This window comes from Delphinus delphis, chromosome 1 (genome assembly GCF_949987515.2).
Source record: "Delphinus delphis chromosome 1, mDelDel1.2, whole genome shotgun sequence".
Taxonomy (NCBI): domain Eukaryota; kingdom Metazoa; phylum Chordata; class Mammalia; order Artiodactyla; family Delphinidae; genus Delphinus; species Delphinus delphis.
In genome coordinates this window covers 130,476,397-130,498,854 of record NC_082683.1, presented here as the reverse complement: position 1 = coordinate 130,498,854, position 22,458 = coordinate 130,476,397, and the positions used below count along the sequence as shown (strand labels likewise).

The following is a 22,458-nucleotide window of genomic DNA, read 5'->3' as shown; positions in this document are numbered from 1 at the left end:
AGAGAATAATAACTTCCCACTTGGACAAGTTACGAAAATGTTCTGGCCTTCAGATTCCAGACGGGAGGTATAATTCTTGAAGTAAGGGTTAATCAATTCATTCAATAAATATTTATCGAACACCAACCAAGTGGTAAGTTCCAAGCACTTTAGATACAAGGATAGTCAAAACAGACAAAAATTCCCTGTCCTCATGGTGCTAACATTTATTGGGGAAGACAGACATTAAACCAAATAACATGGAGCAGATTGTGTGGCCAGCAGATATGTGACGGTCAACTAGGAAGGAGGAGGCACAAAGGTTAGTCCTATAAAATGAGACCACACGGGACTTCCCTGGTGGCGCAGTGGTTAAGAATCCGCCTGCCAATGCGGGTTTGAGCTCTGGTCCACGAAGATCCCACATGCCGCGGGAGCAACTAAGCCCATGAGCCACAACTACTGAGCCTGCGCTCTAGAGCCCGCGAGCCTCAACTACTGAAGACCGCGCACCTAGAACCTGTGCTCCACAACAAGAGAAGACACCGCAATGAGAAGCCCGTGCACTGCAACAAAGAGTAGCCCCCGCTCGCCACAACTAGAGAAAGCCTGAGCGCAGCAACGAAGACCCAACGCAGCCATAAATAAACAAATAAATAAATTTATTTTTTAAAAAATGAGACCACACATAAATTGTTCACAGATGACCAAGTTTAGCATTGTCCCTTGCACATAGGTGGTGATCAGTAAGGATCAACGCGTTCATAAGCAGGTTGCCATGGGGCCACCTATCAAGCTGGCTGGCCCAAGTGAGTTGCTTCATAGGGAGGCTGGGCAGGGGCAGAAGAGAAAAGACAAGGAGCATCCAGTACCTTGACAGTGCCATCTGGGAATTGGTAGGTCAGAATATAGCCATCGATCTGAGCAGAGGGGGGTGTCCAGGTCAATACCCCACCAGACTGTGTTACAGCAGACGGATGAAGGTTTTGGGGAGGGTCAATGTCTGTATATAAAACACCAAGTAATTATTATTACTAAGGTAATGAGAAAAGGTAATTTTTGAGGTGTTGGCTTATGTTTTCTCCCTATATATTCTCCCATTTTTCTCCCTCCCATCAAGCAGGTAGCAGGCTCCATTCTTCCTTGCCACAAGGCCTTTAGGATCCGTGTTTCTAAAAGTATAAACTCACTGAGGACAAGAGGATTAAGGAACAGGGAGTTGGGTGAGTCCCAGAGGGAGTGAACCTGGGTTCCCACCTCCCCAGCAGATCTCCAGAGAGCAGTGGGTATGAGCAATCTCAATCAGCAGACAGATTCCCTGAGATCGCCAGGCTCCCAAAGTGGCAAGGAAGGATGAGGGAAGGCAGATCTGGAAGGTCCCTGCACACAGAGGCACTCAGCAAACAGCTACCCAGAAGGATGACCGAAATACTGGATGGGACTCCCTGGCCTTGGAAAACCACCCAGGACCTTACATACAGCCCTGGGGAAGGAGCCTGACACTAAGTTTCCTGAGATTTCCAACTAACCAGCAGAATGGGAGCTTATGATGGAAATTAAGTTGGTATAGAAATATAAAGTTTGGGGAATTCCCTGGCAGTTCAGTGGTTAGAACTCCATGCTTCCACAGAAGGGGTCCCAGGTTTGATCCCTGGTAGGGAACTAAGATCCCCACAAGCCCCATGGTGGCATAGCCAAAAATAAAACATTAAATAAATAAATAAAGTTCTATGCCTTATATAACTAAGTATGCAGTCTAAGATGCATACCCTGTACAGAATGGGGAAGCGGGGAAGGTGCTTGTATAAAGGAGGAGAGAAAGGAAGAAAGGGTAGTAGAGATGTAGGAAAACCAGAGATTTCTTCTGGCTCCTATGCACTTTCCCACTCAAACACCAGAGGGAAAGTGTGGGTGCGTGTGTGCACTGTAGACCAGGAAAACTAAATCTCAGCAAACATTCTAGTCAACGCCACAATAATTGGTCAGATTCTTTTAACCAAACAAGATATGAATGGAAATTTCCATTTTGAAAAATCATTATCATAGGAGGTGATTTTAATTTAGAAGTTTCCAAAAAAGTTGTCTCCAAGCTATTTTCTACCCAGTAGCATTTCAGCTGAGAACTGGATTGCAGTAGTTTAATAGAAATCAGGCAGCTATCGCTTTGAATTAGGATATTTTGACAAATTTTGAGCTTCTGTAACATCAGCTTCTGTGACTTTCTAAAACATAATATCTGGTATGGATTTTCTTCCATCCATCACACGGAAAAACTGAATTTCCTGCTTTCAAAATCAAAGCAAAACCTTAACTATTTAAATATCTCAAGTTGGTTTCTGCCACCTCTTTGACTGCCCACCCATCCCTGGGTTATGAACTTCAGATGTCGTCTTAGTTATTTCCACATTTCTGCAAAGTAGAAAGAGGAAATATTTTTGTCTTTAAAAATGGGGAAAGTGAAGCAAAGAGAAGACGAAGAAGGAAGAGTGGAAGGAAGGAATAAAGGAAAGAAGAAGAGACAGGAAGACAGAGAGAGAGGGGAAGGAGGAAAGGAGGGAAGGGGAGGGGAGAAGGAAGGAGGAAGGTGCTGGTTGCCTAGGGAGAGCGGCACTGGATGTCAGCACTGGGATGTGGACAAGAGTTTTTCTTTCTGCATATCTTTGTTTAGTTTGAAAAATTTTACTATCAGCATGTATTACTTTTTTGATTAAAAACTTCTGTTCGTTGCAACTAACAAAAATAATAAAGGAATCAAGGCACTTCTAATGCCAGTGGCCACGCATGGCATACTCGGCCACACAGGGGACGGCCTTGCCCAGACTGTCTAAAGAGGCCCACGGATGTCAGGGTGGGCTCAGTGATCCCGTCAGGTCCCTCTGAGGCCTGATCGTGGTGATGCTCGGCGACACCAGGGGCCTCATCACACACAGAAAAGACAAGCAGTCCAGGCCCCATTGGTCGCCAACTGTAGTAAGGGGATGAAGATGCTCCACCACTGCCCTCAGTCTGGAGACGGAAGCAGAAGAGGCTCCTTGCCTCCCTCCTCCCTAAACTGAGGCCCAGCCAGGTTCTCATAGCCAGGGCAGAGAGTCTGGGAGCTGGGCTGGGTGAGGCGGGGTAGGAAGGGAGGCTGCCTTTTGCACAGCCATCTTGAAGAGTTACACAGTCTTACTTTCACACCACTTCCTCTACACTCTTTCATCTTCATCTGAACTGTCCTGTCAACATACATTACCTTAAAAAGGTGAAAAGGGAAGCACTTTGAAGAATGCCCACAGGTGAAAAACTGTGTTCCCTGCTCCCCTCCCCAGCCGATGTGGAGGAAGACTGTTTCCTGATAGGAGTGAAGAGTTTGATGCCCCCCGTCGTCCCTGACAGTACCTGTCGGGGCCGTGGTGTCGGCCTTCCTGCTCTCCCGGTCCCCCTTCTGGGCCCACACGTGCACCGTGTACTCCACGCCCGGCCTCAGGCCCGTCAGGACGGCGCTGCTCTGCTCCTTCCCCACCGGGACCTCCCCGGAGTCTCCGTCAGCAGAGGTGTAGAGCACCAGGTACCTGTCAATCACGGCGTGCACTGGGTCCCACGAGACGGTGGCCGTGTTCTCTGTCACCTGGTCGGTCACCAGGTTTTGGGGGCTGTCAATGTCTGAAAGGGAAAATGCTGATCAATATGCACTGTTTATAGGCCACGGAGTGCGGAAGCTCACAGCCATTTTTCTTGGGGTGACACCCTTTCATGTTTTGTGGTTTTTCCATCTTGCATGCTCTAACTGCATCATGGACATATGTCTTCTCTCCCCAGGAAGACTTTGACTCCTCAAAGAGAAGGCACAGTAGACCAAAGTCTAAGCATCTATACTCTTACCTCTACCAAGAGTTTAGCAAAACAAATGTCTTTTTTCGTTTAATAAGCATACGTCAAAACACCCACTAGATGTAAGGCATGGGACCAGGCAGGGTGCAGGGTCCAGTTCAAGAAGACATGGTCTCTGCTCACAAGCAGCTAATATTGATAATTTTGTTTCTAGCATCATGTCAACGAAGACCTCCCATTTCATACAAGAAGATTCTACTAGCCAGGTGCAAATGTAAGCTCCCAGAGGAAGAGGGCTGTATTCTACTCCCTCGGGGTTCCCACTGCCTAGTAAGGAAAAGGGCCCATGGAAAATGCTCAATATGTGTTGTTAAACAAATAAGCAAAATTAAAATCGAGTTTTAATATCCTTTAGCATATATAGATTCACTTGTAATGATGGTTTGCTGGCTAAATCATGGTACAGAAATATGATCATACATCTCTTTCACAATAAAATGAGAATATAACCTAGAAATTATACCTGAAAAAAACACAATATTGTAAATCAACTATACTTCAATTAAGAAAAAGAGCATAACATAGAAATTACTCTTATCCTCCAAACTAGAATTATCATATGATTCATTTACAGTAAAGTAAACCACATACAACTACTCACTCTGGTGGATATAAAGTCTACTTTTTTGAAGTTGAATTTTGAACATATTATGATTAATATTAATGACATTTCAATTCATTTCCTGTTTCCAATCACAAACTCAATAGGAGACCCTCAATACTGAACAAAAGATTCACACATTCAGAGGAACAGTGGCTGGACATACCATGCAGTCATGGCAGACTTGTAGCTTGGAGACTGCCAGGTGGACCTGACTTGTAAAGTTAAAGGGAAATAAGAGATGGCTTGTAGTCTATGATGAAGGAACACCGTCATGCTCTTCAATAAATCATCAACTCTGCCAGTGTGAGTTCAGGAAAACAAAACATGACCAGCCGTAGGCGTAACAGGACAGGGCTTATGTTCCCGAAGAAAGATGCTCCATTACCTGTCGGGGTCGTGGTGTTGGCCTTCCTGCTCTCCCGGTCCCCCTTCTGGGCCCACACGTGCACCGTGTACTCCACGCCCGGCCTCAGGCCCGTCAGGACGGCGCTGCTCTGTTCCTTCCCCACCGGGACCTCCCCGGAGTCTCCTTCAGCAGAGGTGTAGTGCACTAGGTACCTGTCGATGATGGCCTGCACCGGGTCCCAGGAGATGGTGGCTGTGTTCTCTGTCACCTGGTCGGTCACCAGGTTTTGGGGGCTGTCAATGTCTGAAAGGAAAAGTGCACTATTAATAAGCACCAAAAAGTGAGACGATGCTTCTTGGGTGAGGTAGCCTCCGTTCTAATGGTTTTCCCATCTCCTTTGTGGATTTTCAGTTGCTTCATGGACGTAGATCTCACCGCAGCTGGACTCTTGGATCCTCAAGGAGGCAGCACAGGACAGCAGAATGAGCACTAGGTCAGAGTCACAGGAGCTACAATCCAGTCCCAGCCTGAGAGGCAGAGTGGAGGAGCAGGTGGAGCCTTGGGCTGGAGCCAGGGAACTAGGCCCAGCTCTGCCATCAGCCAGCGGTGGCCCTGGACAACTCTGCTGCCTCTGGCTGGGTCTCCACTCCTCATTTGTAAAATGTGGGCCTTGCCAAACAGATTTTAAGGTACCATAATATTCCATGAATATTCCACAAATCTGACTCCATGAATCATCAGCTAACTTTGTGAACTGTAGAAATCATTCACTTCTCTGTATCTGAGGTTTCTCAACTGTAAAATGGGCATATTGATTCTTGCTCTACCCATCCCAACAAAGTCCTCTGAGTACCAACTAAATGAGGAATATAATTCTCATTCCTTGCTGGTAGGAATGTAAAATAGTGCCACCGCTCTGGAAACAATTTGGCAGCTCCTCAAACAGTTAAACATAGAATTACCATATGGCCCAGGATTCCACTCCAAAGTATATAGCCAGAAGAATTGAAAACATATGGCCATACAAAAATTTGTACACAAAAACTTGTAGCGTCATTATTTATAATAGCCAAAAAGTGGAAACAACCCAAATGCTCATAAACTGACAAATGGATAAACAAAATGTATTATAACCATATAATGGAATATTATTCAGCAATAAAGTGAAATGTTGACACAAGCTACAACATGGATGAACCTTGAAAATATTATGCTTAGTGAATGAAGCCAGTCACAAAAGGCCACATACTATATGAATCTATTTATATGAAATGTCCAGAATAAGGAAATCTCTAGAGATAGAAAGTAGTAGTTTCCTAAGGCTGGGGGAAGTAGGGATGGGACAGACTGCTAATGGTATGGGGTTAGCTTCTGGGGTGATGAAAATATTCTGAATTAGACAGTGGTGATGGTTGCACTACTCTGCACATACTAAAAATGACTGAATTACACACTTTAAAAGGGTAGATTTCATAGTATGTAAATTATAACTCAATAAGTCTGTTCTTAAAAAATGAGGAAACAGAGATGAAAGAACTTTACAAAGTATGAACCGTTACTGTATAAAAATGCAAGCTTAGGATCCTCAGAACACAGCACACAGTACTCAAAGAGGATTTATCCACTAAGACAGCAATAACACCTCCCTGTTCCAAAGAGATTACAGCAAAAGCCATTTTCCTAAAGTACTTAGCTCACAGATCCCAACATGTGGTTTCTTTTTATTTCTTCCCTTTCAAGAGGAAATATTTAATGATTGATCACAAAGGAAATATACAATTGGAGGAACGGTCGGTGGATAAAACCAATCACCATTTACCTTCACAAGATCAAAGTGCGAGGCCAAGTATGAGCTCTTCATTATGACATAATGTGTAAAAACAGAGTGAGGGTTGGTGTGTGGTTTGACAGGAGTCTACCATCCTGCTCTTCCATAAATCATCAATTCTGCCAGTTTTAGAACAGAAAAACAAAACTTGACCTGCCATAGACAGTATAACAGGGCTTACATTTTCAAAGAACAATGCTCCATTACCTGTTGGAGCCTTGGTGTCGGCCTTCCTGCTCTCCTGGTCCCCCTTCTGGGCCCACACGTGCACCGTGTACTCCACGCCCGGCCTCAGGCCCGTCAGGACGGCGCCGCTCTGCTCCTTCCCCACCGGAACCTCCCCGGAGTCTCCGTCAGCAGAGGTGTAGCGCACCAGGTACCTGTCAATCACGGCGTGCACTGGGTCCCACGAGACGGTGGCCGTGTTCTCTGTCACCTGGTCGGTCACCAGGTTTTGGGGGCTGTCGATTTCTTTTTAAAAAGGAAAGGCTGAATTTTAGAGCCAAGCGGGGACATCCCACCTCCTCCTCCTCATTCACGTTATCTTTATTAACGATACAATTCCATTGAAAACATTTTCCAGGGAAACAAGCCATTGGATATTAAAACAGGAAGGAATTAGATCTTCTCCAAATGTATCAACATGGAAATTTTCTGTCCTTCTAGTTCCCACGTGATAAAAGTCTCCTGAGCAACAAGATAAGCCACCCAAATGGAGACTGAAACAACCTCTTTTGTTATCTCCATGGTATCTAGCTATTTTGTTTCACAGAATTTGAGAGCTGAGAAGTTACATCTTTCAAGCTTCTTCTCTTGTATAAAAGGGGAGGAGAAGGGAGACCCAGCGAAATGAAGACTCCAAGATCCAACTGTTTTCTTGTGTTAAAACCTAGACGAGTTTCCTCTGAATTTTGAGCCCTCCCACCTTCTCAAGGCCTTTGTTCCCTTTCACCTACCCTCTTACCTGCAGCATCAATCTCTCCTCCTCTACCATTATTCCCAGACAAACAAGCTCTAGATCTCTCATCCCCCTGCTCAACTGACAAGCTTCTCAGGAGAACCGTCTGCATATCTCAGATTCACTCCTCTCCTCCCATTCACTCCTCAGCTCAATGAAGCTTGGCATTTTCTACAGCACAGCACTACAACTGCTAGTCTAGGTCACCAACAGCTCCATGTTGCCAAATCCTATGGACACTTGCCATCCTCGCGTTGCTCGACCTTTGAGCAGCATTTGTCAGAGCTGAGCCACTCCCTCTGCCTTGAAACACTCTCGGCTCTTGGCTTTCATGACTACACACTCCCCTGGGTTTCTCCTAACCCCTAACTCCTCCTCTTCAGTCTCCTTCATCAGCAGCCTGAAATGTCAGGGTGCCCAAGGTTTCCTCTCTTCCTCTCTCCCTACAGGTGATCTCACCCATGTCCACAGCTTTCAGTCCCAGCCAGATGCTCACAGCTCCCCAGTATGTATCAACTCTGAGCCCTTGACTTGTATCTACAACAGCATATCCACCACATTGCCTAGCATGTATTAGACACTCAATAAATACTTGTTGAATCAATAAATAAGTCACTCAATTAACCAAGGAATCTCATGAGTATCTCAAGCTCAAATATCTAAACGTCTTAACGTTCCTCCTCAAACCTATTTATCACTCAGAAAATGATGCCCCAATCATCCATGTTACTCAAGTCAGAACACAGGTCATACTTGGTCCCTCACTTTCTTCCTGTCCCACACCTCATCCATCAACAAATACTGTCATTTATGCCTCCCAAATATGTGCCCAGATATCCCCTTTTCTCATCCCTACTGCCATCACACTTGTCCAAGTCATCACCACCTCTCCCCCGACTTTATTAAACTTCCCCCTTCTACACTTATCATCTCTTCCATTTATTCTCCTCTGGCGTGAATAACTGTTTAACAATGAATATCGCATCATGCCACTCTTCTTCTAATAAGTGTAGCACGCTCCCTCTTTGAAGCACCGTGTGGTCTTGTATGATCTGACCCTTCTTCCTTCCCCCATCGTCTCATGCCACTCTCTCTCCCATCCTCAATGCTCCAGCAACACCAGCCTCCTTTCAGTTCTTCAACCATCTCATGCTGTTCCAGCTCAGGACCATCACACATATTCTTCCCAAAATGGCTAGTTTTCCCCAATACACATTCTCCCCTTCCTCTGCAAGCACACTGCCCAACAGATCTCTCTGCAACGATGGGAATAGTCCATAATCTGTACTGCCCAATACAGTAGCAATTAGTCACATGTGGCTACTGACTATTGGAAATGTGGCTAGTATCATTGAGGGAATAATTTTTAAATTTTTGTTAATTAATTAAAATTTAGAGCTTCCCTGGTGGCGCAGTGGTTGAGAGTCCACCTGCCGATGCAGGGGACACGGGTTCATGCCCCAGTCCGGGAAGATCCCACATGCCGCGGAGCGGCTGGGCCCGTGAGCCATGGCTGCTGAGCCTGCGCGTCTGGAGCCTGTGCTGCGCAATGGGAGAGGCCACAACAGTGAGAGGCCCGCGTACCACAAAAAAAAAAAAAAATTTAAAGAGCCACATGTAGCTAGTGGCCACTGTTTTGGGTGGGATAGTAGAACAGAATTGTAAGCTGGGCACACAGCCCTCCAGCTAAAGACTTCATTTCCCAGCCCCCCTTGTACTGAGGTCTGGCACTGTGTCTTGGATCTGGCCGGTGGAATGTGAGAAGTGATGTGTGCAGTGCAGTCATGCTCTTCCCTTTCCATTACCCCTTTCCACTGGTTGGAGTGAGGATAGGTGATGACCATGTAGATGCAGGCAACTCCCTAGGAATGGCTGAGCAACAATACGGAAGGAGCATAGGTCTCCTGTACCATGGAGCTACCCTATCAGCCTTGGTCCCTTACACGCTGACCATTCCACAAGAGAGAAGTAAACTTCTTTCTTATTTAAGCCACGGTTATTTGGGTGTTTCTGTCAATGTGTATCTTAACTATTGCTCCCCCATTCCATCCTTGCCCTGTTATTCTCTACACCTACACCATGTTTATCTTGTTCATAGAACTTATTATAATTTATACTTATAAATGTGTTTGCTTGTTGATTGTCTTTCCCACTGGACTTCAAGAGAGTAGGAAACGTATTTATTTTGTTCACTGCTGTAGCCGAGGCCTGGCACTTATAAATATTCATTAAAATTTAGCTACATGGGGCTTCCCTGGTGGCACAGTGGTTGAGAGTCCGCCTGCCGATGCAGGGCACACGGGTTCATGCCCGGGTCCGGGAAGATCCCACATGCCGTGGAGCGCCTGGGCCCGTGAGCCATGGCCGCTGAGCCTGCGCATCCGGAGCCTGTGCTCTGCGACGGGAGAGGCCACAACAGTGAGAGGCCCGTGTACCGCAAAAAAAATGATAATAATAATTTAGCTACATGTTGAAATGAACACAGAGCTCCAGCTGCCAAGGGTAACACTTGTTCCTTTAAACTAAGCACCATATATTAAGTAAAAAATAAAACAACTTGCCACAAAAAAGTACTTTAACCCAGTGTTTTTAAGAATTTTATATTGGCTTTACCTAATTCCCTATGATTTCCTATAACTGATTAAAAACACAGGCTTTGGAAAACAGTTTTAAGACATTCCTGGAACTGCTCAGTACTGAGCCCATAACTGTGCTTTGTTCTTTCTTTAGGTGAACAGAGTTTTTTTTACAGCAAACTCTCCTAAAATAGTCTACAGTCCTTGAGGTCATGGGCCACAAAAGCAGCAGTGCCATAATTCAACAGCAGTAGATCAGCCCACAGTAAACACCCTACTTTGCTTTTCTCTTCTCTCCCGTTACCTGTCAGGGCCGTGGTGTCGGCCTTCCTGCTCTTCCGGTCCCCCTTCTGGGCCCACACGTGCACCGTGTACTCCACGCCCGGCCTCAGGCCCGTCAGGACAGCGCTGCTCTGCTCCTTCCCCACCAGGACCTCCCCGGAGTCTCCTTCAGCAGAGGTGTAGCGCACCAGGTACCTGTCAATCACAGCCTGCACTGGGTCCCAGGAGACGGTGGCTGTGTTCTCTGACACCTGGTCGGTCACCAGGTTTTTGGGGCTGTCAATGTCTGAAAGGAAAATAAGGATCAATAAACACTATTACTAGAGTGAGACCTTGTGGCCATGCTGTTTGGGCTGGGGCAGCTTCCTCTTCTTAGAATCTTCCTATCTCACATGTCAGTTCTCAGTTGTTTCATGGGTGTAGATCTCTTTCTACATCTGGACTTGTGGGTTTTCAAGGCGGCAGAACAGGACAGCAGAATGAACAGTAGGACCAGAGTCAGAAGAGCTGTGGCCCTGGACAACTCTGCTGCCTCTGGCTGGGCTTCAGCTTCTTGATCTGTAAATCTGGACTTCAGGTTGGATGGACTCCAAGATTCCTTTGAGAACTAATGTTCCATGCATGCATCTCATTTCAAACATTACTAACTTGTTTTGTGAACTTGGGCAAGGCACTTCACTTCTCCACATTCGTAACATTGAGCTGTTAATAGTTATTGTACATATCTCTCTGAGTAGTTCTGAAAACCAAGACAAAAAATGTCATGTAGAAAGGGGCCTTGAGGGCTTCCCTGGTGGTGCAGTGGTTAAGAATCCGCCTGCCAATGCAGGGAACACGGGTTCGAGCCCTGGTCCGGGAAGATCCCACATGCCGCGGAGCAAGTAAGCCTGGGCACCACAACTACTGAGCCTGCATGCCACAACTACTGAAGCCTGTGTGCCTAGAGCCCGTGCTCTGCTACAAGAGAAGCCACCGCAATGAGAAGCCTGCGCACCGCAACGAAGAGTAGCCCCCACTCGCTGCAACTAGAGAAAGCCCGTGCACAGCAATGAAGGCCCAATGCAGCCAAAGATAAATAAATAAACAAATAAATAAGAAGAAAGGGGCCTTGAAAATATTAAAGTATCACAGTGCTTATAGGAAAAAAAGGCAGGCAGAAATAATATTAGTGTATACCCTGTAGAGATGGGTATTATGTGAGTTAATAACATGCCCCTTATGACAGCTCCTGGCACAGAGTGGATGCCCAAAGACCATAAGCTATTTTAGATGATATCAGTTTGTTGATATTTTATGAATGTACAGGATTATGTTCCTCCATGCTACACACAGGGAAGGTGTTAGAATATGTATTCACCAAGAAAATAATAGCGTTTCTTTGTTCCACATACAGGCATACCTCATTTTACTGTGCTTCTCTTTATTATGCATCAAAGATATTGCACTTTTTACAAATTGAGAGTTTGTGGCAACCCTGTATCCAGCAAGTCTACTGGCACCATTCTGCATGTGCCAATAGCATTGGCTCACTTTGTGTCTCTGTGTCACATTTTGGTAATTCCCATAATATTTCAAACTTTTTCATTATTATTTTATTTGTTATGGTAATCTGTGACCAGTGATCTTTGATGTTACTACAATTTGCTGAAGGCTTACATGATGATTAACATTTCTTAGCAATAAAATATTTTTAAATTAAGCTTTTTTAGACATAACACTATGGCACACTTAATAGATACAGTGCAATGTAAATGCAACTTTTATATGTACTGGGAAACAAAAAATTCATGTGACTTTTTGTACTGTGATGTTTACTTTATTGTGTTCGTCTGGAAGCGAACTCACGACATCTCTGAGGTATGCCTATAGTTCACTGCAAAAGCCATTACCCTAAGGTCCTATCACATATATGCAACAGTATGTTCAAGTGGGACTATTCTTATCTTGGTTTAGGCTGTGACTCCCAAGAAAATTGGTATTTACTTTCCAACCTGAGGGCCCACAGCCAAGGCAGGACCAACAGTTTTGTGACCTTTGATTGACCAACCAACTCCAGACTACGAAAGAGGCTGGAGAGTACAAACAGGTGGGACTTAAAAGAGTGGATTTCTTTGGAGAGAGTTATACCGTGAGTCCCATGGGTGAGAGCCAAGCCTCGAATAAGCAGTTGCAATGGGATCCCTTAAAGAGCTGCTTATATATACTCCAGAGCAAAAGTTCTCAACCAGGGGTGATCAGCAATGTCTGAAGATATTTTTGGTTCTCTCAGTTCAGTGTGGAATGGGGAGGCTCATGGCATCAAATGGGTAGAGGTCAGGGATGCAGCTAAACATCCTACAATGCACAAGACAGACCCCTGCAACAAAGAATTATCAACAGTGCCAAGGTTGAGAAACCCTGCCCAAAGCTTGGGGAACACCGTGGGCTGGTGTCTGACATGTGCCTAAAATATCTGAGAGGTGAGAAAACAGCTGGTTTTGCTGCTGCAGAGCAACAAGAGGCTGCAGCATTGCAACAGACCCATACATCTGGCTGCATGGACAAAGGATGCGTGTGTGTTCCCCATGGACCAGATGTGGGCTGAAGAAAGGAAAGCCCACCTGGGACTGTTTTAGAAGCTGTCCAAGAGGATCACCCAGAGGGGTGAGGTGGGCTCACCTCACGCCTCACCAGAGAAGGGCACTGGAGGGCACCCCCAGATGTATGGGCAGAGGGGAGTAGGAGACCAGTAGGAGACATGCATGTATCTACAGAATCACTACAGTGAAAGAGGACAGATGAGGTGACTCTGAAGAACACAAGGAAGTGTTCCATGAAGGAAAAGTTAGTTTTAACCCTTGTTAGGCCCCATGACAGACCCAAGCCAGCTGTGACTATTACTGTCAAGCAAGATCCCTCACCTCTCCTCCTCCCGACACCCCTTACCTCCCACGTACCAAACATAAATGGGTCAGGAACTCGAGTTAGCACTCTGGAAGGACAGTGCTTAAAGAATAGACTGGAAATACAAGAGAAGCCGAGCACGCCCCCTTCAACGGCAGGCAGTTAGCCCACAAATGGCCCAAGCTGATGGAGAGGAGCAGGTTTAAAGTTACATAAAGTATGTACAAGTACATGGATGTAGACGTCTTAATTAACTAAAATGATACATATTGGATGCTAAAAGTGACTAGACATTTGCTTAGTTTGAGCTAATAAAACGTTATAATTTCTGCATAAAACGCTCATCCAAAGAGCAGAAACAAAAATAAGCACCACAGAAAGGCTTTATTTATTTATTTAACATCTTTATTGGAGTACAATTGCTTTACAATGGTGTGTTAGTTTCTGCTGTGTAACAAATTGAATCAGCCATCCATATACATATATCCCCATATCTCCTCCCTCTTGCATCTCCCTCCCACCCTCCCTTTCCCATCCCTCTAGGTGGACACAAAGCACCGAGCTGATCTCCCTGTGCTATGCGGCTGCTTCCCACTAGCTATCTATTTTACATTTGGTAGTGTATATATGTCAATGCTACTCTCTCACTTCGTCCCAGTTTACCCTTCCTTCTCCCCGTGTCCTCAAGTCCATTCTCTACATCTGCGCCTTTATTCCTGTCCTGGCCCAAGGTTCTTCAGAACCTTTTTTTTTTTTTTTTTGTAGATTCCATATATATGTGTTAGCATATGGTATTTGTTTTTCTCTTTCTGACTTACTTCATTCTGTATGACAGTCTCTAGGTCCATCCACCTCACTACAAATAACTCAATTTCATTTCTTTTTATGGTTGAGTAATATTCCATTGTATATATGTGCCACATCTTCTTTATCCATTCATCTGTCAATGGACACTTAGGTTGCTTCCATGTCTTGGCTATTGTAAATAGAGCTGCAATGAACACTATGGTACATGATTCTTTTTGAATCATGGTTTTCTCAGGGTATATGCCTAGTAGTGGGATTGCTAGGTCATATGGTAGTTCTATTTTTAGTTTTTTAAGGAACCTCTATACTGTTCTCCATACTGGCTGTATCAATTTACATTCCCACAAACTGTGCAAGAAGGTTCCCTTTTCTCCACACCCTCACCAGCATTTATTGTTTGTAGATTTTTGATGATGGCCATTCTGACCAGTGTGAGATGATACCTCATTGTACTGTTAATTTGCATTTCTCTAATGATTAGTGATATTCAGCATCTTTTCATCTGTTTATTGGCAATCTGTATATCTTCTCTGGAGAAATGTCTGTTTAGGTCTTCTGCCCACTTTTGGATTGGGTTGTTTGTTTTTTTGATTTGAGCTGCATGAGCTGCTTGTATATTTTAGATATTAATCCTTTGTCCATTGCTTCGTTTGCAAATATTTTCTTCCATTCTGAGGGTTGTCTTTTCGTCTTATGGTGTCCTTTGCTGTGCAAAAGCTTTTAAGTTTCATTAGGTCCCATTTGTTTTTGTTTTTATTTCCATTTCTCTAGTAGGTGGGTCAAAAAGGATCTTGCTGTGATTTATGTCATAGAGTGTTCTGCCTATGTTTTCCTCTAGAGTTTTACAGTGTCTGGACTTACATTTAGGTCTTTAATCCATTTTGAGGGTTTTTTTGTGTATGGTGTTGGGGAATGTTCTAATTTCATTCCTTTCCATGTAGCTGTCCAGTTTGCCCAGCACCACTTATTGAAGAGACTGTCTTTTCTCCATTGTATATTCTTGCATCCTTTATCAAAGATAAGGTGACCATATGTGCATGGGTTTTTCTCTGGGCTTTCTATCCTGTTCCATTGATATATATTTCTGTTTTTGTGCCAGTACCATACTGTCTTGATTACTGTAGCTTTGTAGTATACTCTGAAGTCAGGGAGCCTGATTCCTCCAGCTCCGTTTTTCTTTCTCAAGATTGCTTTGGCTATTCAGGGTCTTTAGTATTTCCATATATATTCTGAAATTTTTTGTTCTAGTTCTGTGAAAAATGTCATTGGTAGTTTGATAGGGATTGCACTGAATCTGTAGACTGCTTTGGGTAGTATAATCATTTTCACATTGTTTATTCTTCCAATCCAAGAACATAGTATATCTCTCCATCTGTCTGTACCATCTTTAATTTCTTTCATCAGTGTCTTACAGTTTCCTGCATACAGCTCTTTTGTCTCCTTAGGTAGGTTTATTCCTAGGTATTTTATTCTTCTTGTTGCAATGGTAAATGGGAGTGTTTCCTTAATTTCTCTTTCAGATTTTTCACCATTGAAAAATGATGAATGTGTATAGGACTGCAAGAGATTTCTGTGCATTAATTTTGTATCCTGCTACTTTACCAAACTCATTGATTAGCTCCAGTAGTTTTCTGGTAGCCTCTTTAGGATTCTTTATGTATAGTATCATGTCATCTTCAAACACTGACAGCTTTACTTCTTCTTTTCTGATTTGGATTCCATTTATTTCTTTTTCTTCTATGATTGCTGTGGCTAAAACTTCCAAAACTATGTTGAATACTAGTGGTGAGAGTGCACAACCTTGTCTTGTTCATGATCTTAGAGGAAATGGTTTCAGTTTTTCACCATTGAAATGATGTTGGCTGTGGGTTTGTCATACTTGGCCTTTATTATGTTGAGGTAAGTTCCCTCTATGCCTACTTTCTGGAGGGTTTTTATCATAAATGGGTGTTGAATTTTGTCGAAAGCTTTTTCCGCATCTATTGAGATGATCATATGGTTTTTCTCCTTCAATTTGCTAATACGGTTTAATCACGTTGATTGATTTGCATATATTGAAGAAACCTTGCATTCCTGGGATAAAACCCACTTGATCATGGTGTATGATCCTTTTAATGTGCTGTTGGATTCTGTTGCTAGTATTCTATTGAGGATTTTTGCATCTATGTTCATCAGTGACATTGGCCTGTAGTTTTCTTTCTTTGTGACATCTTTGTCTGGTTTTGGTATCAGGGTGGTGGTGGCCTCATAGAATGAGTTTGGGAGTGTTTCTCCCTCTGCTATATCTTGGAAAAGTTTGAGAAGGATAAGTGTTAGCTCTTCTCTAAATATTTGATAGAATTTACCTGTGAAGCCATCGGGTCCTGGGTTTTTGTTTGTTGGAAGATTTTTAATCACAGTCTCAATTTCAGTGCTTGTGATTGGTCTGTTTATATTTTCTATTTCTTCCTGGTTCAGTCTTGGAAGGTTGTGCTTTTCTAAGAATTTGTCCATTTCTTCCAGGTTGTCCATTTTAGCAAGCCTTAGGTGCTTGTAATAAGCTCTCATGATCCTTTGTATTTCTGCAGTGTCAGTTGTTACTTCTCCTTTTTCATTTCTAATTTTATTGATTTGAGTCTTCTCCCTTTTTGTCTTGACAAGTCTGGCTAATGATTTATCAATTTTGTTTATCTTCTCAAAGAACCAGCTTTTAGTTTTATTGATCTTTGCTATTGTTTCCTTCATTTCTTTTTTTTTCCAATCTGATCTTTATGATTTCTTTCCTTCTACTAACTTTGGGGTTTTTTCTTCTTCTTTTTCTAATTGCTTTAGGTGTAAGGTTAGATTGCTTATTTGAGATGTTTCTTTTTTCTTGAGGTAGGACTGTATTGCTACAAACTTCCCTCTTAGAACTGCTTTTGCTGCATCCTATAGGTTTTGGGTCATCGTGTTTTCATTGTCATTTGTTTCTAGGTATTTTTTGATTTCCTCTTTGATTTCTTCAGTGATCTCTTGGTTATTAAGTAGTGTATTGTGCAGCCTCCATGTGTTTGTATTTTTTACAGATTTTTTCCTGTAATTGATATCTAGTCTCATAGTGTTGTGGTCGGAAAAGATACTTGATACGATTTCAATTTTCTTAAATTTACCAAGGCTTGATTTGTGACCCAAGATATGATCTATCCTGGAGAATGTTCCATGAGTACTTGAGAAGAAAGTGTATTCTGTTGTTTTTGGATGGAATGTCCTGTAAATATCAATTAAGTCCATCTTGTTTAATGTATCATTTAAAGCTTGTGTTTCCTTATTTATTTTCATTTTGGATGATCTGTTTATTGGTGAAAGTGGGATGTTAAAGTCCCCTACTGATTGTGTTACTGTCGATTTCCCCTTTTATGGCTGTTAGCATTTGCCTTATGTATTGAGGTGCTCCTATGTTGGGTGCATAAATATTTACAATTGTTATATCATCTTCTTGGATTGATCCCTTGATCATTATGTAGTGTCCTTCTTTGTCTCTTGGAATAGTCTTTATTTTAAAGTCTATTTTGTCTGATATGAGAATTGCTACTCCAGCTTTCTCTTGATTTCCATTTGCATGGAATATCTTTTTCCATCCCCTCACTTTCAGTCTGTATGTGTCCCTAGGTCTGAAGTGGGTCTCTTGTAGACAGCATATATACGGATCTTGTTTTTGTATCCATTCAGCCCAACTGTGTCTTTTGGTTGTTGCATTTAATCCATTTACATTTAAGGTAGTTATCGATATGTATGTTCCTATTACCATTTTCTTAATTGTTTTGGGTTTGTTATTGTAGGTCTTTCATAGAAAGGTTTTAAACCAGTGAGGAGTGAAGCAAATTTGGTTTTGGATCAACCATCCCTCAGCATGATAGTTACTTGTGCTTTCTTCATATTTATTCTTTATGAAGGGGAAGCCTTTAGGCATTAAAAACAAAGCAGGTGCACAGGCAGAGAACAAATGACAATGAGCAATAATGTCAATGTTTAAAGAGCAAGCTTTGGTCTTTAACCAAATAGAACAAGCTATGCATTCTAAGAGAAGCCATTCTATTTAAGAAAGGGGTACACAATTTACTATGCAAGGATACCAGCCTAATCATCCTTGAGCCTCCCTTTCAGCCAAGGTCAGAGAAGGAAAACCAACCTAGATGGACATCAGCTTAGCAGTGACACAGGGATGATGCATGTTCCATTACCTGTCAGGGCCTTGGTGTCGGCCTCCCTGCTCTCCTGGTCCCCCTTCTGGGCCCACACGTGTACTGTGTACTCCACGCCCGGCCTCAGGCCAGTCAGGACGGTGCTGCTCTTCTCCTTCCCCACCGGAACCTCCCCGGAGTCTCCGTCAGCAGATGTGTAGCGCACCAGGTACCTGTCAATCACGGCCTGCACTGGGTCCCAGGAGACGGTGGCCATGTTCTCTGTCACCCCATCGGTCACCAGGTTTTGCGGGCTGTCAATTTCTTTAAGAGAGATGAAGGAGTGTATCATTTGCCAACTCTGTAATTCGTGAAAGGCCAGCACACAAACAACCAAAATGATGACCTCAACAAATTTCAGAGTCTGTTATATGCCAATGGCTTGGATAACTTTAGGGTTTAATTAAGCAAGTGGTCTGAAATTTCCAAGAATGAGCTATTTGCATTCAGACGAAGCCAATATTCAGTCTCAACTGTATAAACTTTTTCCACAAGTTGCCTTTGGATAAAAAGAATTCATTTTCATATACAAATTTCTCCTTTACCCTGGGTTTACAGAATATACTCCTTTCGTTCCTGGCTCCTTGTACCTGAAAGCAATTATATTTCAATAAATCTGTGCATCCGCTCTAATATTTTCCTTTGGAAGAAAAATAGCCCAGAAGTAGGACCTGTCAGTTCTTTCCATATAAAACATTATGTCTGAGGCCAGAGAAATGGGAGACTTTTAAAGTGAAGGTATTTGAGGTCTAGGCTGATAAAAATAATCCTACTTGTAGGGATTTTCTGTCTGGGTTTCTAGGCAGTTAAACTGGGTTGAAACGTGGGCTACACTATTTCCTGGTTGCTAACTTTTGACAAACTATATAGCTTAAGTCTTGGTCTCCTCATCTCTACAAAGAAGGAACTATCAGTACCTACTTCTGGGTTATGGTGAATAGTACATGAGATATTGCACAGTAAGTGCTGAAATATGAGCTCTTTTTTATTACTAATGTCACTTGAGGTATGAAACATCACTTTCTCCTCAAAAATATAAACTCTTAAAAAGTCAAAAAAACAAGGAATTGGGTGCAATGATTAGCATGCCCTTATGATCATGTTTCAAAAACCACCTCCTTGAAAAACTGAGCTTTCTGTGATAGCAGCTGCATTTCAAACCTGTGCACCATCACTTGCCAGCTCGGCCAGGCCAGGTCAGTGGGATACACAGCCAAGGGAGGCCTTGCTAGAAGGAGCACAGGACACCTGACATGAAAGACACACAGACAGCTGACATGAAAGGACAAACAATTTACCCGGGGATTCTATGCTGGCTTCAACGCCCCAGCCTCATCTTTCCCTACTGCACACCCTCACAGACCTACCCACCATAAACACCACTAAAGATGACATTGTTAACATAAGTGTATATTAAGACATGACAGAAAACCAACCTGTCATATTCCCACACCTTTAGGTCTCTGCATATGCTGCTCCCACTGCTAACAGCCACACATCCTTCTAGATTCCGTTCAGGGGTCACCTATTCCTATAGGCTGCCATGACCCCTCTAAACCCCACTTTTTTTCAGGTTCCCATATTCCAGGGTTATTTGTTTGCTCTGGAACATAACTCACTGCACTTTGTCTTTTTCACTTGTCTCCTCTACCCACCGGATTGTGAATGCCATATGAGCACAAACTGTGCTTTTACCTTTGTACCCCCAGAGCCTAGCTCTGTGCCTGACACCCCCAGCAATACCACACCCCAGTGGCTCCCCGTGATCTGGGGTGCTTTCCTTGCACCATGCCCACCTGAGAAAGGGGAAGTCTCTTCTCCATTCCAACTTCCACTGTCTTAAAAAGGTTGACCCACATGCTCTTTCTTTTCATAGCACTCAAAATCCTAGTGAATGGAGGGCCGTGTGTAATATAAACCAGGAGCTGGTAATCTAGAGCTCATGGGCCAAATCTGACCCACTGCCTATTTTTATAAATCAAATTTTATTGGAACACAGTCATGCTAGTTCATTTCCATACTGTCTATGGATGTTTTCTCATTTCAATGGCAGAGTTGAGCAGTTGCAACAGAGACTTTATGGTCCCCGAAGCTGAAAATATTTACTATCTGGCCTCTTACAGAAGGTTTCCTGACCTCGACTTTAAACAAACTAGGTCTCACCATCCTTACTGTCAACTTCTCCTTCCCCTGGAGGAGACAAGGCCCATCTGGCCCCAGGAGACTATGCAACACAAAGTGCTTCAAGGTCAAATGCAGATTAACATTTCTGTGCACTGAATGTTTGTGTCCCCCCACAAAAGTTTATATGTTGAAGCCCTAACCTCCAATTTGATGGTATTTGGAGGTGGAACCTTTGGGAGGTGATTAGGTTTAGAAGAGGTCATGAGGATGGGGGCCCCCATAATGGGATTAGTGCCTTCCTAAGAAGAAGAGGAGACCAGAACTTCCTCTCTCCACCATGTAAGAAAGAAGGTGGCCATCTGTAAGCCAAGAAGAGAGCTCTCACCAATAAGTGAACCAACTGGCACCCAGATCATGGGACTTTCCAGGCTCCAGAACTGCTGGAAATAAATTTCTGTTATTTAAACCACCCAGTCTATGGTATTTTGCTATAGCAGCCCGAACAGACTAAGACACATTTTAAGAAATAAGCATGACTATCATTTATGTAGCACTCTCTATGTCAGGCACTTACATGAATTAACTCATGTAACCCTCACACTAACCCAGTGATGTAGACATTCATATGCCCCATTTTATAGACAAGAATCTGAGGAACAGAGGCAAAGCAACTTGCCCCAAATCACTCAGCTAGTAAATGGTAGAGCTGAGATTAAAACTTGGACAGTCAAGCTTCTGAAACCATATTCCTAACCAATTATCAGCTTCTCTGAGACTCTCTACACTAAGTGTCCACAAAAAAGGCCAATCAATAAGTGAATTGTTTTCTATGATTCCTGTCAAGTGTTTGGAACTTCAAGTGGACTCCAGGATTAGGCTTCTCTGAACTCAGGGACAGTGCCAGAGGAGGTTTTAAGCAGAAGGAATATCTGGGATACACCCCCATGCAGCCTCAGGACACCCGCAGGCCCCAGCTGAGCAGAACAACTGGATGGAGTAAGGGAGCCCTCACACTTTCTGAAAGCTTCAAGTCAGAATTGGTACATTTGGTAAATGTTGACTCAGGAGGCAAACCATTTCCATGGTCTGAAAGACAGCTCCAGATTACATGCAACATGCCTGTACAGTCACTGCAAACTGAGATGAGCATTCAAATTCACTGTCAGCTCAATGTTTTGAGTTTTAATGTCCAAAAAATGAAAATTAGAAAGTGTTCCTCTACTCCAAGGGAGTTGCATATGGAATTCCAACCCAAATAAGTATGACCTTCTGTATCAAATAAAAAGGATGGTCTCTTTTGCTTGAGGTTAAAAAGGAAAAAATTCATAATTATGATATTTGAAATTGCCTTTGCAACCCCCCCACCCACACACCTGCAAACGAAAAAGTTGATGCTAGGTGGGCATCAGCCTCCTGATTCAAAAATCAATCTTCTCCTTGCCATGAGGAAACCTGTTTCTTTAGAGATGGGAGACAGTAAGAATGAGTGAAGACTCCCATCCTTCTGTTACCTGTGAGGGCCTTGGTGTCGGCCTTCTTGCTCTCCTGGTTGCCCCTCTCAGCCCACACGTAGACTTTGTACACCTCTCCTGGCTTCAGGCCCGTCAGGACAGTGCTTCTCTGCTCCCTGTACACAGCTGTGTCCTTCATCTCCCCGTCAGTGGAGATGTAGCGCACCACATACTTATCAATGACAGCCCGGACTGGGTTCCAGGAGACCATCGCTGTGTCTTCTGTCACTCGATCAGTGACCAAATTGGTTGGACTATCAATCTCTTCATAAAAATATATGAGAAAGAAAAAGTAGAGAAGGCATCTGGCTGGTCAAGATCACAAATGTTTCAAGATTGAGTGCATCTGGGTGACCTGGTTCCATAGTCTATGCAATTCAAGAGGCCCTCTCCATCATCTGTGACAGGTAGACAACTGGCCTCTGCTTGAACCCTAAGCTGAGAAAGGTCTTACTGATGGACTTCCATTTTATAATCAATGAGCACAT

At 43.4% G+C, this 22,458-nt stretch overlaps 1 protein-coding gene across 1 annotated transcript in view; it reads right to left on the bottom strand.

Annotated features, from left to right (window-relative positions):
- TNN (tenascin N) overlaps positions 1 to 22,458 on the bottom strand; it is a 51,711-nt gene that overhangs the window by 12,196 nt on the left and 17,057 nt on the right. Inside the window, exons 6-12 of the mRNA XM_060009658.1 lie at positions 21,971 to 22,234; positions 18,336 to 18,599; positions 10,469 to 10,732; positions 6,838 to 7,101; positions 4,842 to 5,105; positions 3,361 to 3,624; positions 852 to 982 (exon numbers count right to left, since the gene is read on the bottom strand). Coding sequence (XP_059865641.1) covers positions 852 to 982; positions 3,361 to 3,624; positions 4,842 to 5,105; positions 6,838 to 7,101; positions 10,469 to 10,732; positions 18,336 to 18,599; positions 21,971 to 22,234 — 1,715 coding nt within the window. The remainder of the gene's footprint in view (positions 1 to 851; positions 983 to 3,360; positions 3,625 to 4,841; positions 5,106 to 6,837; positions 7,102 to 10,468; positions 10,733 to 18,335; positions 18,600 to 21,970; positions 22,235 to 22,458) is intronic.